Source organism: Marmota marmota, unplaced genomic scaffold (assembly GCF_001458135.2).
Source record: "Marmota marmota marmota unplaced genomic scaffold, marMar, whole genome shotgun sequence".
In the NCBI taxonomy this organism is placed as follows: domain Eukaryota; kingdom Metazoa; phylum Chordata; class Mammalia; order Rodentia; family Sciuridae; genus Marmota; species Marmota marmota.
The window spans coordinates 4,776,797-4,792,175 of record NW_025999895.1 but is presented as its reverse complement, the minus strand read 5'-3'; the positions used below and the strand labels follow the sequence as shown (position 1 = coordinate 4,792,175).

Sequence of the window (15,379 nt, the reverse complement as noted above, 5' to 3'; positions counted from 1 at the left end):
CGCTGAGCCCGAGCCCCAGTCCCACTGCCGCGTTCTTAAGAGTGAAACATCAGGAATGCGAATGTCTATTAACAGGGACAGTTTAAATAAAAACACTCATGTGCATGGGGCAGAGTACCCAACTACCAGGTATTGAAGAATGTGGTGAGCCAGGTACCTGTAGTCCCAGCTACTCAGGGGGCTGAGCAGGAGTGTTCTTGAGCCCAGGGGTCATGGCCCAGCCTAGGTGACACAGCAGGGTGCGGGTGGGAGAAAATGTGTCAAACCTGCACCCTCTGACAAGGAAAGCTCTCCAAAGCGGATTTGAAGTTAAAACCTATGCTTGAAAAATGGTCCATTTAAAAAAGAGAGAGATGGGGTGTGTGTGTGTGTGTGTGTTTGTGTGTGTGTGTGTGTGTGCACATACATTGTGTAGAAAAGGAATTGGAAAGACAAGCACGTTTGGGGTGCTGAAACCCAGGCCCTCATGGATACTCAGCAAGAGCTCCACCTCCAGCCCTTTTTTATTTTGAAATAAAATAACTAAGTGGCCCAGGCTGGTCTTGAACTTGCAAAGCCCCTGAGTCTTGAACTTGCAAAGCCTCCCACAGCCTTCTGAGTAGCTGGGATTACAGAACGCATCACTGCACTTGGGTAGAAAAAAGAAAAGAAAAAAAGTTAGTTGTTGCATATAACTAGGTTGTAACTTCACAGGGACCGCTGGAGCTCCATTAGGCTCCGCCACAGAAGAACATTCCTAGCCTCATTCTTTTTTTTTTTTTTTTTTTGTGGTGCTAGGGGTTGAACCCAGGGCCTATGTGAGGAAAGCACTGTACCAACTGAGCTATATCCCCAGCCCGATTTTTCCTTTTAACAATGAACAATGAATGTCCTGTCTCTGGACTTGAACTAGGTCAAAGACCCTCCACACACACACACACACACCCTGGAGAGCATGTCCCCTCCACCCACCACTCTGCTCCTCTTCCCTGGGCGGAAAGGGGGCGGCAGAGCTGGGTGGATGGGTTCCTCGAGTCCCTGGTTGGGATTTGGGTCTATTTTCCCCCAGCGTAGGGTAGCTCAGGACAGAACCGCTTGCCTAGCGTGTCTGAGGCCCTGGGTTCCATCCCAGCACCATAAGACAGACAAGGAGATGGTGACTCAGACCAGCCCTCGTCCCATCCACGTAACCCATTCATTCCCCCAACTTGTGAGGCTCGGCTCTTCAGGGTGTCCCTGACCCTCAGAAACTTGCTGCTGCCCAGGAGGAAACTGTCCCAGTATTGGCTGTTCCTGCCTCAAATTCGTGGCACGCCTCTTGGTGGCCATCAGCAGTGACCTAGATGGTCTGCCGCTTTCCATAGTGAATTTGTTTTCTCCTCAAATTCCCTGGCCAGCCCACATCCGCAGCGGCTCAGGAAGTGAGCTGGACGCACACGTCACTGAGGAGCATTAACCAGGCCTCCCGTGGGTCCTCAGCCTGGACAGAGCCCAACTCCCCTTTCCCAGGCACGCCCTGCTATGGTCTGAATGCTCATCCCAACCAAGTCCACATGCTGCATCTAACCCCCAAGGTCCTGGCGTCAGGAGCTGGGGCCCCTGTGAATGGGATCCGTGTCCTTATAAGAGACGCCAGAGAGACCCCTCCCCTCCCCTTCCACTCCTTGAGGACACAGTGGGAAGGTGCCATCTATGAACGAGGAAGCAGGCCCTCCAGACACTGAGCCTAGACTTCCCCTCTCCCAAACCGTGAGAGAGGAGTTTTACGGTTTATCAGCCACCAGCCTCTGGTAAATCCTTCCAGCTTTCCAGATGGATGAAGACGCCGCCTGTTCGGTCTTGAGGGTCCCCCTCTGGCCCCCCACTCACCATGGCCTCTGTCTCTCCCTCTGTCGTCAGGGGTCAGCCCGTGCAGGCTGGAGCCTCCTCTCCTGACTGTGAGCTCCTGCAATTCTGTCCCTGCCTGGCCCCCGTCTCCACCCCCCTCCAGGAGGCCTTCCCTGCCTTCCAGCTGCCCTAGACCTCATCAGGTCCCCAGGCACTGCCTTGCCATCTGTCCTGAGGCTCTGGATCCCTCAGCAGCATCACCAACTGGCCAGGGCCAGCTTCCTGCCCCCTCCTTCCCCTCACTGTCCCTCCCTTTACCCGACCTCAGGGCCAGGCCTCTTCTCTTCCCACACTCTCTCCTCGGTGATCTCATCAATCCCAGATCTGAATCCCAGCCCTGACTACTCCGCCATGCGTCCAGCTGGAGTGGCCCTCTGCCTCCCAGACACCCCAGGTTTCCTGTGCACGGGGCAGAACTCCCACCCACAGGGTGCCCCCCTCAGACAAGGGTGACTCTGTGTACCACATCCCCAAACCTGGAGCCATCCCCAGCTGTCCTGCCTCCCTCCCCCCATGTCCCATCCACAGTGGATCACGCCGGACTGACCTGCTCTCAGACCTCCCCAAGGGGCAGAGGCCACACAGGCAGGGACACTGCAGTGCTCACAGGGAGGTACTCACAGCACCAAAGAGGGGCCCTCCCAGGAGGGTCGTCAGGGAAGGTTCTGGCAAGGACAGGCACCACTGCCGTGGGTGGAGAGACCTTCAGGTCATGTGGGGGGCAGCCGAGGCCCAGATCTCCACTCCCCGTCCTGATCATTTTCCTGCTGGGGGAGGTGAGTGAGAAGGACCCACAGCTGGATGAAGTCCAACGTGTGAAGGAGAAGGGCCGAGTTGGCTCTGCCAGCTCAGGCCAGGGAAGCAGGCTGGTGCCAGGCTGTGGGGCTTCAATGGCTGAGGTGCTCGGATGGTGTTAGAGCCACTGGAGACTCTGAACAGGAACAGCGTCAGATGCAGCTGGCAGCTGTGTGGCAGAAGGTAAGGAGGCTCACCTGGGTTAGGCCTGAAATAGCAAGGGCCGCGAAGGGAAGGGCAGACCGTCAGGCATGGGAGGGGGCCACCGGGCCTGATGGCTGGATGCTGTGGGCCAGGGGACAGAAAACACCTGTGACCCAGAAGTTAAAACCAACAGGAAGCTGGGTGCAGCGGTGCACGCCTATAATCCCAGCGTCTCGGGAGGCTGAGACAAGAGAATTGCAAGTTCAAAGCCAGCCTCAGCAAAAGCGAGGCGCTAAACAACTCTGTGAGACCCTGTCTCTAAACAAAATACAAAATAAGGGGCTGGGGATGTGGCTCAAGCAGTAGCGCGCTCGCCTGGCATGCGTGCGGCCCGGGTTCGATCCTCAGCACCACATACAAAGATGTTGTGTCCACCGAAAATAAGGCTGGGGATGTGGCTCAGTGACTGAGTGACCCTGAGTTCAATCCCCAGTACCAAAAAAAAAAAAAGAAATCAACAGGAGGCCATCTGGGATGGTGTCTCTGTCCTTTGCCAGGTGAGCCCTTGGTGCTGGGACCGTAGCAGTAGCCAGGTTGTGCCGCACACGGCTGGAGCTGGATTTGGTCCACCCACGGATGACAAGAAAGGTCGTATGGAACAGCACCTTTCTGCTGTGGAGACTGACAGCTGGTTTCTCAATGGTGAGAGGAAAGGAAGTCCAGGAGCCCACCTGAGGGCAGTGGAGACCCAGAGACTTCAGGTTACGTGGCGGGCAGCCCAGGCCCAGAGCTCCACTCTCTCAGTCCTGTTCATTTTCCTGGGCAGCTGTTGGGTTTCCTCTTTCCAGAAAGGTTGGATCATGTGGTTTTTCCCCAATCCCCAGAAATCTGATTCCCTTTTTCCAAGACTGTCCTTAAGGACAGCCTTCCTCACTTTGAGAGCCTGGGGAGACCTCTCTTCCGGCTGCCGAAACTCCTGACTCAGAGTCTCTGGCCCTAAGGAAGTGCCAAAGCCGGGCGTCTTACCTTGCTGAGATAAATTCTCTTACCAAAGGGGTCTAGTGAGTACCTGTGGGTAGAGGGGAGGCCTGCTTGAGGTAAAAAAGGGGAGCTCTTCAGCCAGGCTCCCTCAAACAATGCACTGAGACGGGCCAGGAAATGGGACCCAACATTTAAGGGGGATGGTAATCCAGAAAAACAATATCTGCTTACGCTATTTTTAAAAATCGATATTAGAACAAAAACATCAATGAGGAAGAAAAACTCAAAATTTTAAACAAAGATAGGCTTTTATTGTTGTTTTGAGGTGGAGTCTCTGTGCTGCCCAGGCTGGTCTTGCGCTCCTGAGCTCAGTCCCCCTGCCTCGGACTCTTGAGTAGCTGGGATTTCGGGTATGCACCTCCTTACACCTGTCATCCCAGTGGCTCAGGAGGCTGAGGAAGGAGGATTGCAAGTTCAAAGCCAGCCTCAGCAACTTAGTGAGGCCCTAATCAACGTAATGAGACCCTGTCTCAAAATAAAAAATAAATAGGGCTGGGGATGTGGCTGGGGATGAGGCGCTAAGCACCCCTGGGTTCAGCCCCTGGTCCAAAAAAAAAAAAAAAATTCAAGTGTTTACTTTTTCCACTTGTTTCAAACTGTGGAAGTATGTTCCCACCCACGTGCGTAGGCTGGGCACTTTTCCTTTTGTCCCAGGCTCCTAGAGGGCTGTGGCTCCTTTGAGGTGAACAAAGTGGGACTCCCAGATTGGGAAGGTTGCAAATCGCTTCCTAAGTGAAGTTCCCTCTGCGGCCAGAAGGGGTCACCATGGAGTTGTGCCGCTGGGGCCTCTGCAGCCTCCTTGCACCCCCATTTCTGACGCCCCATGGGGCAGCCCACCAGGGGGAGCTGATACAGTTGCTCAGCTCTTCGGCTGCCTGAGGGTGGAGCACGGAATGACACCCCAGGCACTGCCCAGGCGCCTAAACTGCAGCCCTGGGACACCTATCCCTGGTCTGGGGAGAGGGCCAGGGTCCTCTTGGTGGGTGGAGAGAGGGATATTCTTTCTCTTGGGCCACATTCCAGGATGATCCCAGTTTCAACAGCTTTAGAAGCCTCTTCACTTTTCTCAAGCCAACTGAAGTGAAGTGAGGTGAAATGGGGAGGGTCACCCCACTCCCATCTCAAATGCCTCCTCCCCTGGGGTTGCTTGGCCACCAAAGGCTCGGCTCTGGCTTGGGTGAGCACCCCAGCGGCCACGAGGCCCAGGAGTTGGAAGGTCTCTTGGTGTCGCCCTGGTCCGTCCACCTCCTTCCTCCCTTTTGTCTCTGTCCCTGCTCTTTCAGGATTCCTGTCAGGGCCCAGTCCAGCTGCCCACCTCCCTCGGATCTAGGGTTCCGGTTGGGTGGACATCAGTGTCCAGGACAAATCCCCTGTCCCCAGCCTGTGTGAAGCATTGTGTACATCCTTTTCCTCCTGGTCCCTGCTTCACAAGGCAGGCTACTTGTTCCCTCCTCTTTTAGATTAGAGGTGACTGTGGCTCAGAAAGGTTGAGGGATTTTCTCACATCACACAGCACTAAGAGACTAGGTCTGAACCTGGAGCCATGCCTCATCTTGTCTGCTGCCTTCTGGAAAGGCCTGGCCTGGCCTGGCCTCCTCCGGCCACGCTGCACCCTCTTTCAGCTCACATAGCTCACTCTTGGCCCATGTGCTCGTCTTGCTTTCTAAGAGTGATATTTATTTATTCTTTGGATTTCCGTGGAGTACTCCACTGTGCCAGGCCCGGGAGATGAAGGCGCAGCCCGTGTTCAAGTTCATGGTCTGGGAGACAAGATTTTTCCTGTATGTCAGCTGAGTCCTCCCAGACAGCCCCAAGCCCTCCCAAGGGGCAGAGGCTGTTTCCTGCTTCTCCTGCCCCCCCCCCCAGTGTGGTGACCTCCTTCTCCCTCCTGGGGGAGTTGATGCTGCTGGCTGTTGCCTCCTTGGGGTAGTGGGGGCTGGGCAGGCCTGGTGCAGCAGGGCTTGGGAAGGGTCTAGAGCTGAGAGCTCAGGGAAGGGGGTTCGGGCTGATCCCAGCAGGCTTCCTTTCTCAGACACCCGGGGCTAATCCAGCCCTGCACTCAGCTCTCTATGTGGAGCTGGGTTTGGCCTAGAAGGTCAGGGTCAATCCTTGCCTCTATCCCTGGAGCGCTCAGACTAACAGGGCCCTTCTGCTGGACATCTCTCCCATGACTTCCCCTCGGTCATCCCACCCTTGCCAGGAGGAGATTTCCAGAACAAAATCCTAAAAGCCCCTGATTTTTTGATCGGGACAGACACCCTCCTGGTTCCCACAAAGCCCAGCTTCTAGCCCCCCCAACCCATGTTCCTGGTGAAACAGGTGAGGGGCCCACAACAGTCTTAAGGCCCAACTTAGAGAGGGTCACACAGGCAGCTGAGGCTGAGGCACAGATCAGGGTGCCCCCGCTCCTGGACCTAGAACTAGGGAGGGGAGACAGAGGCAGGCAGGAGGCGGAACAGATGAGCAAATGCGGATACAGGAAGAGCGGGTCTGTTTAATGCCACAGCTGGGTCTGGTTACAAACATCAGAAACTACAAAAGGAGGACAGGCAGTTACAGGATGACCGCACGAGGGGGTCACAGGCACAGTAGCCACGGCAGCAGACCATCCTTCAGGATGATACACGAGACTAAGGGACACACGTGGGGGGCCCCAGCGAGGCTGACACAGAGGGGGGATGGACCGACTGGCAGCCAGGAGAGAGGCAGGGAGGGGCAGGGCCCTCAGCCCTCAGAGCCTGAGGGGTGAGCCTGAGGTGCCTGTCCTGCTCCCAGCAGCCTGGATTCCCAGGGCTGGCTCAGCGGCCGCCAGGTGGGGCTCTTCACTGAGGCCCCGCCCCTAGCTGTCATCCTGTCTGGGCCCCTGAGTCTGCCCTTGCCCCAGCCGGTTCCAGTGAACTGACCCTCTGTGGAGGAGAGGGAGGGAGCCAGGTCCTTTTTGCCTGGAAGTGGGAAGCAAGAATGTGGGGAGCTGGTCAGAGAGAGTGGGCTGGGCTTTGTCACCAAGCTGGGCCCCCCCAGCCCTACCCATCCAGGCCCCATTCTCTGAGCTGCTGTGGGATACCAGGGCCAGGGCACGCTGCTGTCTGCCCAGAGGCCTGTGCCACCAGGACCCTCCTGGTCCCACCCACCGGTGGGCAGGACCGAGGTCTCTGGGCCCACAGGTAACATGGTAGATATGTAGGTGTGTATATATGTATATATATTTATAGAGAGACTGTAGAGAGAATATATCTGTGTATACGGTAGACGTGTGTGCGCAGTACTCTAGATGGTGAGGTGGAGACCCGCATGCTGGTCGGCAGAACCAAACAGGGCTGCTTCATTCTCAGAGTGACTCAAACCTGTCCCTGCTTCCCGCCAGCCGCTCAGCTAGGTCCCTCTTTAACGGTGAGTAGAAAAGCTAAGAAGAGTGGGCCCCGATCTGCAAGGCGGAGGGGTCCCCGCCTGCCGCTGCGCTGGAGTCAGCATCCAGGCAGCCAGCGCTGCCTCCCGGCAGCTCGGGGGACTGCGGCCACGGTGGAGGCCTCCTTCGGGAAGACAGTCGGGGGTTCCTCCAGCTTCCTTGGCACCCAGAAATGGAGGGTCAAGGAGCGTCTTCAGAACTCGGCCTTCTGCTCAAGGTGCTGCCAGGGAGGGGGGAGCTGGGAGGGGTCCTATGGCCCCGAAGAGGGCAGCGTGGTGGGTGGGCTGTGGATGAGATAGGAGACGGAGGTAATAGGTTATCAGGGTCAGGGAGGGAGACAGGGAACCTGGGGGTGGCTGGAGGTGGCAAGGCATGGTACTTCCTGCTGACAGACCTGGCACAGTGCAGTTGAAAGCAATCTTCAGACCCGAGTCTTAGTTCCCCTTCTGCCATGATCCTGCTGGGTGACCTTGGGCACATCAGGTGCCCCAAGAGCAACCCAGATCTTTTCCCCTAAAATGTGAATGCCTGCCTTGCCTGCCTGTATGGGAATTGGGTGACACTGACTGTGTAAAACAGTGTTTTGTAAACTGCAAAGCACCACCCATGAGCTCTTCCTCTGCTCATTCTGCGACAGGGTGCCCTCTGTCTGGCCTGCCTCGGACCTCCCCAGCCAGCCAGCCCTGTTCCCTGTACTGCAGTCCCTGCGGTCTCCGACTGCCACACCCCCCACCGCCCCTCCACCCACACAGAGGCACACACACCCTGAAGCAGAGACAGTTCAATAAACAGTGGCGTCTGGCCCACCACTGCTGCCCTGATAAGAGAAGTTGGACAGAGGCCTTCTAGAAGTCAGCTCTAACTCCATCCCAGCTGGACCTGGCAGTAGGGTGGGCCTGCAGGCTGGGGACCAGGACGACATGACATGTCTTCTTGGGGGTCCACACCCATGCACCCAGGAGACTGGGGCAGGGGTGGAGGCTGTAAAGGGATGCGGGAACAATCCTGTGATGTGACAGCTGAGGGGAATCTGACTGTGGGTTCCTCATCCCAGGTGGGAGGCGGTTGGGCCCTGGCCAGTCCCAAGTACAGCCCATCTCCATTCAGTCCACAGGGAGCAGAGATGGGGCAGATGAGGCAACTGCGATAGTTTCTTAATGCTTGGGGTTTGGCGAGATCTGAGTCCCTGGGGCCCAGCTGGGCAGGGGAAGTAGGGCGCGGGCCCTGTGTTTTTGATTCACTGGGGCTCAACTGCCAGCTCTGCAGTCCCTCCAGGCCCCTGTAAAAAAGCACTTTTCTGGAAAAGCAGGAAGTCTTGTCTCCTGGCTGTAAACAAACTCATCTTGGGCGGCAGAGCCTGCCTGGGGACACAAGTGGGAGGGAGGTGAGCCCCTCCAGTGACTGCCTTCCCACTGGCTCCTCAGGGTTACATTGGGTGGGGAGGGAGGGGAAGGAGGGAACCCCAGCTCCCCAGCTCTGCTCATGCCCTGCTCTGGCAGGTAGAAGTCTGCTGCCTGGGGTCTGGGCAGGCCAGGGCCCAGCTGTGCACATCTGGAGTTGGCCTGGAGAAGCCTACAGTTCCTGAGAGTTCCCTTCTCCTGGGGTGCTGCCGACACGGGGGAGGGGAGCCACACAAGCTGTTGGTCAGCGGCAGGAAGGGCAGCAGGCCTGGCCTCCCCCACTGCCCTCAGGGGACGTCCCTTGTGGAGCTGGGCCAGGAGGACTGTGAGCAAGAGGTCCGGCAGGCTTGGGGGCCGCACAGAGTTTCGGGAGGGGACGCTGGCTTTTCCATGGGAAACTGCTGGGAATGTTTCTCTACAACGCGTGTCCTGAGCCGCTGGCTGACCCCTGCTTCCCATTCCCGCCTCCGCTACTCTTTCTCCTTCCTACTCGAGCCCTGTGTCCGCCCTTCCATTCAGCTCCCAGAGTCAGCCGCCCCTCAGAGGCCCAGGGAGGCCAGAGTGTTCCCAGCCGTCACATGGGGCCGGCCACTCTCCTAGAGCCCAGAACTGGGAGCTAGCCTCAGGGTCAGCCTGGACGTAAACATCCCCGGTAGCGTGCATGCAAGCGACACCCATGTAGGTCCCACATGGGCCCCGGGCATGTGTGTGTGCACACCCGTCCTCGTGATCCTCCTGGCTCTGGCCCCTGTTGAGGCAGAGGGTGGATGGGAGCCTTGGTCAGTGTTGGATGAAAAAGCATGTGACTGGTACCCAGGGAGGAAGTGGCCAGAGCTGGCGGGGCTGCCTCTGAGCCTGAGAAGCAAACCTCACTGGGGACCTTCTGTCTCTGGGCCTTGGGTGCTCCAAGGGCTCCCTTGCTCTAGGGAAGAGGACGGCTCTGCCCAAGGAAAGTTTACTAGGCTCACGCCTCTGGGCAGGGTAGGTGCTGGGTAGGAGCCAACCCACGGTCAGAGGGGCCCTGTCTTGTGACCCTTTTCTACTGTGCCTGCTCTTAAATGAGCTGGCCTGCCCAAAGGGTTCCTGCCCCATGGTCAGCCCCAGGCCACAGGAGAGATGGAAGACCTAGAAAACTGGAGAGGACACAGCAGGGAGGCTGCCCAGCCCACCCTCACCCCCTCCTCACGTGGTGGCGTTGGGGACCTGCTGTACCCAGCCCACTTCCTTGTACGCAGCGGTCACGTGGCTGTAGATGAGGCCACGCAGCTTGGCCCAGGCTCTCTGCGTCTCAGGTGGGAAGTCATTGGCAAACTCCTCAGCGATGACCTCCAGAATGACCCCAGAGAGGATCTGGGGGCAAAGGGAGGAAGGGGGAGTGAGCATCTGATACCTTGCCTCCCGCAGGACCCTCCTGTCCCAAGCTGGCCACGGGGATCGTTCCTAACCCCAGGGCCTGCTCGCTGTAGGAGCCGGTCACTCTCAAGACCAGGACTGCCCCGTGGCCCATCCTGCTGCTAGACTCTGCTCTCCAGGTCACCAGGGCCGAGGCTGGGCTGCCCAGTGGTCACCTCTGCTGCCCCGGGAGCCCTCCCAGAGCCTGCGGGCTGCAGGTGGCCGTGGTGCGTGGGCCTGAGAGCTCTGGAGCAGAGCAGGTTGCTGGGGCAGCACCGTCCAGGGCGTACCTTGAAGTACACGGGCTCCACCTTGTGCTTCAGGGCGTGGGCTTTGCCCACGAGGGCCAGCACAGAGGACACCTTGTCGGGGTCGTGCAGGTTCTCCACCACAGTGTTGAGGGCCCCCATGACCCTGCAGGCGTGCTTCCGCAGCTGGGGGCTCCGCTCCATTTCCAGGGGCTCCTCCATGTGTTTGAACTGGCTGAAGTACTGCTTGGCGGAGGGAAAGTTCACGAAGAACCTGGCAGGTGGGAGGAAGTGGTGCTGGAACAAGGGGCTGCCTCCTGTCCCCGGGGCCCAGGGAGGTGGGGGCTGGAGCCCTGGTCCCTGCAGCAGCAGCGGCTCCCTCTGGCAGGCAGCGTCCTCTCCCAGCCCCCACCTTCCTGGCTTCCCCATTGCTTTCTGACCCCCACCTTCCTCAAGGCCTGCTCTGGCCACAGCTAAGAGGACAAAACCTTGGGTTCTGGAATCCAGGTTAGTTAGTCAACGTTTTATTTATTTATTTTTTCTCGGATGGGGTCTCACCCTAATACCCAGGGACGAGGCTGGGCTGCTCAGTGGTCACCTCTGCTGCCCTGGGAGCCCTCCAGGCTGGCCTCCAATTCCTGTATTCAAGTGATCCTCCCATCTCAACCCCCCAAGTACCTGGGATCCCGGGCTCTAGCCTCTGTACCCAGATTGTTGTTCATCTTTCCTGAGCCTCAGATTCCCATCCATAAAATGGGCATTATTGTTCTGTCTCACGGGTTGTCTTAAAGATGAAATGAGTAATGGCTTGTCCTCACCACAGTGTCAGGGACACAGGGGCTCAGTAAATACTGGCCTTTGTTATGGTAAAGGTAGAGCTCTTTAGGAACCAAGTAAGGTCCAAGGCCACTGAGCAGTGAAGAGAAGAAACTGGGAGCCTCAGACCTCTTCCCAACTCAGCCTCTTCCCTTCTGGTTACCTGCCTCCCTCCTCAGCCTGCAGTATTGATTAATTGATTTAATTAAAAATGGCAATTGATTTTACCCACCTGGTATGGTTCTGAACTTATTTATTGAAATGAATCTGTAAATCTTACCTTTCCAACAAGCCTCTAAACTTCTTGGAGCAGATCCCAGGTGATCCTAGCTCTAGCCCTTTTCCTCTCTGGTTTGTCTACAATTGTCTACTTTTCCCAACACAGTGCTCATAGTGCTTTCATTAAGTCACTCTCATGATCAGAAACATTCAACGGCTCCCATCTACCTCCCAGACAAAGTCAAAACTCCTTAACTGGACACTTGAGGCTTCTTACAAACTGTCCCACTGCCACATCTCCAAATATCCACATTCTCCCCTCCCCTTGAGCCATCTCTGTCCAGTCCAACAGCTGTACTTACAAGGGTAAGAAATTCCTCAGGTGACCAATCCTGCTTTCCACAGAGTGCATCGCCTCCTCAACTCAGCCCACATCTGACCTGCCTCTCCCTGAGCCCCCGGGCTGGCCACGGCTACCACTTTCTCTCACAGCCATTAGTGCCACTCAAATGACCTTCCTTGCCACTGTCACAGTCAGGCAGAAGCTGGATCTCACACACCCTCTGATCCATCAATCTGGGCCAGGGCCCTGCAACATGCAGCGGGACAATGACATTGGTACTTCCTCTCCCAACAGGGGCTGGGCGTCATGAGAGACACATGCTGGGACCTGGGCAGAACGTGCATGACTTAACGAATCCTCAGAGAGTGGGACAGTGTTTTTTCAGGTGTTTGTCCCCTTGGTATGTCCCCCTTCATGATCAGGGAGAGCTAATAATTTGCCAATTTGCTGTCTGGCTAGGGGTCAAGTCTCAATGTGAGAGCTGGATCAGAGGCAGGGCAAGCATCTGCTTTTGGTGGGGGAGGTTCAGACAGTGACCAGGGCACAGTCCATGTGGAGCCCCGGAGGGCCTCTCTTGAGCCTGAGCGTGACCTTGGGAGAGCACTTCAGGACTTCCTACTCTGCAGAAGTTGTGGGCCATCCTCCCGCTTGCTTCTTCGCAGATAACACGGGTAAGGCAAATGAGGTGATGGGTCTGCAAATACACTGGATTTTTCTGGAGAAGTACTATAATGAGGGACAATGTGAAAAGCCAGTCTGGACTTCAGTGAGCATCTCAGACTGTGGGACTTCTACAACTGCAATAAAAATAATGATGTTTGTATTGCCTGTGTTCTTTCACCTATCATATTGTATTTAACAGCCACAACTAAGCAGGTGTTTTATCCATTTTGCTGCTGAGAAAATAACAGGGAACATTCATTGAGCACTTTCTATATGGGCTCAAATTCTTGCAGTTCCCTCCTGAGGTTGGCACTATTTTTATCCCTGTCTGATGGGCTAGGGATCGATGCCCAAGGCTGCCCAATAAGGTGGGTGGTGGGACCAGGAAGGAGCTAGATTTTTCTGGCTTCTGCAGAGTGCCTGGGGACACTGCTGGGTGGGGGGGATCTTGGCCTGGGACCAGAAGAATCTCCTGTCTAACACGGGGCTGTGTTGTGGTTTTGGGGAACAACAGTCCCCCAGAAGCAGGGCTCTGGGCCAGGAGAGTCCGGGGATGCCAACTCTGCTCCTGATTCCCAGCTTCACTCTCCAGACCCCGTGTTTCCTCCTGACCCTCCCAGACTGGCCTGCGCTGCCAGGGAGAAGCCTCACAACCAGCCTTAGGGAGTTTCTCAGCTACAGAGGCATCTGGGCTTCCAGAGCCTGAAATAGGCTCCTCGGAGTGTGAGGGGGAAGGTGTCAGCGTTACAACCAGGAGGGAGGGTGGGTGTTCCCTCTGGTCCCTTCCCTTGCAGGGAGTGGAAGTGTGTCTGCCTCAGGCCCCAAGTCAGCTCTTCCTCCATCACCAACCCTCCAGCCACCTTCTCAAGGGGGGTGTGGAGGTGCCTTGCCTCTGCCTTGCCCCCAAGGCAGATGGGCAATGGGCAGCAGGGGAGGAGGTAAGAGTGCTGGCCAGAGGGTCAGCGTCCAGGGCTCTCACTGAAGCCACTCCTGTGGATTTACGTGTTGTGTGTGTGAAGATGTTCACGGGCAGGATCTGAGCAGGGGCTCCAGGAACCCTGAGAAGCAAATGGGACTTGTCCTTACTCTCTTTCCGCTCCTCCCCACTGGCCAGACCCGGGGGTAACAGCAACAGGAGGAAGACAAGGAGAGGAAGGCTGATGGGACTTGGAGCTGGCAGAAAATGGCTGGCTGTCCAGGCCCAGCTCTAGTCAACAGCACAGGGTGGGCTCAGAGTGTGGCCCTGGCATCAGGAAGCCAAACCTCACGGCCACCTCAGGCCTTCTCCAATCAGTCGGGGTATCTGTCTGGGCTCTGAACATATTGATAAATACTTCCCCCAGCTGGGCCAATCCCCTGAGTGTGAGGAATGGGCACCCAGAGGGGGTACAGAGAGAAATAATTACCATGCTAAGGGCTCACATGACCCAGAACATGAGCCCTCTGGGCTCAGTTCCTTTCTCCGCCTGCTCCCCATTCCTGGGGAGTTCCCTCACTGGTCAATGGCAGAGCCTGGAACAGAAAACCTCCATAGTCCTGTGGGCCCTGCCTAGTTTCCTCTGAGTGACCCATGTGAACATCCAGATGCGTCAGTGGCCCGGAGGGCTGTGTGTGCCAACACATGGCTGAGAGCAGCCCTCCTGAGAGATACAGTCTGGCGCATCTGCGACTCAGCTCCCCACTGTGTGCTGTGTGGGTGCTGGCACATGCCAATCTGTGGCTCCTCTCAGAGTGTCTGAGACTTCAGGATCCCAAACCTCCTCTTTACTTCTCACCACCACAGCTGGGCTCCTGGGCTTGGGAGCTGAGGAATAGCCCCTTCCTCAGGAATCTCCAACTTCTCAGAAGTGTTTCTTGCTCTTTTCCTCCAAAATCTGTTTCCAAGTTGGAATCAGGGTATACAATATGGAGCTTGGTAGGTCCCCCGCTTGAGGGAGGCAGAAGGGAGAGAGAGGAGGGAGAAGAGGAGCCCGAGACAGGGCCAGGACTGGGAGAGACATGCATTAGCGCTCTCCTTCCAGAGTGAGGTTTGGCCCCATCTTCATGTAACAAGGCTGTGTGCTCTGTCCTAGATTTGACAGCTTTTCTTCTGCCAAGAACAGGGGGCTGAGAAGAGTGGTCTGGGCCTCTCTGCCTGCACCCCAGGGACCAGCATGTGCGGATAGAGTCTAGATCTGTAGCTATGGTCAGTGTTCAGCTTGTGGAGCTTGGGGACATCAACTCTAAAGGAATGGCGTGTGTGCACCCCTGTATGGGTGTGAGAATGTAGTGCCACTCTGGGAGTATAGGGGTCCCTCAGGGGCATGGTGCCTGAATGAATGAACCCTGAGCCCACAGACACTCCATGTCCTCCCTAGCTGTGGGATTCCAGGGCGGGGCCCTGTCTCCTGCAGCTTCTTTTTTTAAGTACCAAACTCAGCAGGGGCTGCACTCTAGGGGACTGGTGACTTCCCACTCACCTGAGCCTCACTTTAGCTCTCTGCTGGTCCTTCCCCTTGGGGCAGGAAGCAAGCAGCTGAGAAAACTGTCTGGACTCCTTCTGACCTCTACTCTCCAGCTCTGGGTTCGGTTCCTCCGAGGGGCTGAGCTGCAGAGAGAGGTCTTCTCCTCTCTGAAACCCTCTTGGCTAAGCCTCAGTTTCCCTGCTGTCCCTTTGAGAGGCTGGCATTTGTGTGTGCATATAGTTGTCTGGGTGGCTGGGGTCCCTGGGGAGGAAAACCGGTGGATCGAGGAGTGCTGAGGCCAGGGAGAGGAAGGGGACTGAAGTGCCCTCCTGCGTCTGGTTCCTAATTGCAGGAAGAGCTCAGCCCGGTTTCGATCATCCCAGGGCGCTGCACGCTGCCCGCCCCACACTGGCCCCCATCGCAGCTGGGGAGGTGGCGCTCGAGCTTGGACCCGGTCGAGCCTGCCTCTGCCGGCGCCACTGCCGCCCTCCCTGCCCAGGGCCCGGCCGGGCCGGGGCGACACCTACCTCACCAGGATGGCCACCCCCACGTCCTCGCAGTTGGCATACAGCCGGGCCCACGTAGCCTGCACCGCCTTCCTT

General features: G+C 57.0%; 1 protein-coding gene across 1 annotated transcript in view; it reads right to left on the bottom strand.

Moving 5' to 3' along the window:
- Positions 1-6,320: 6,320 nt before the first annotated feature.
- The window catches only part of Cygb (cytoglobin), an 11,480-nt gene continuing 2,421 nt past the window's right edge, over positions 6,321-15,379 (bottom strand). Inside the window, exons 4-7 of the mRNA XM_015504273.1 lie at positions 15,305-15,376; positions 10,335-10,566; positions 9,839-10,002; positions 6,321-7,536 (exon numbers count right to left, since the gene is read on the bottom strand). Of these exons, the coding sequence (XP_015359759.1) occupies positions 7,503-7,536; positions 9,839-10,002; positions 10,335-10,566; positions 15,305-15,376 (502 nt within the window). The 3' untranslated portion in view covers positions 6,321-7,502. The remainder of the gene's footprint in view (positions 7,537-9,838; positions 10,003-10,334; positions 10,567-15,304; positions 15,377-15,379) is intronic.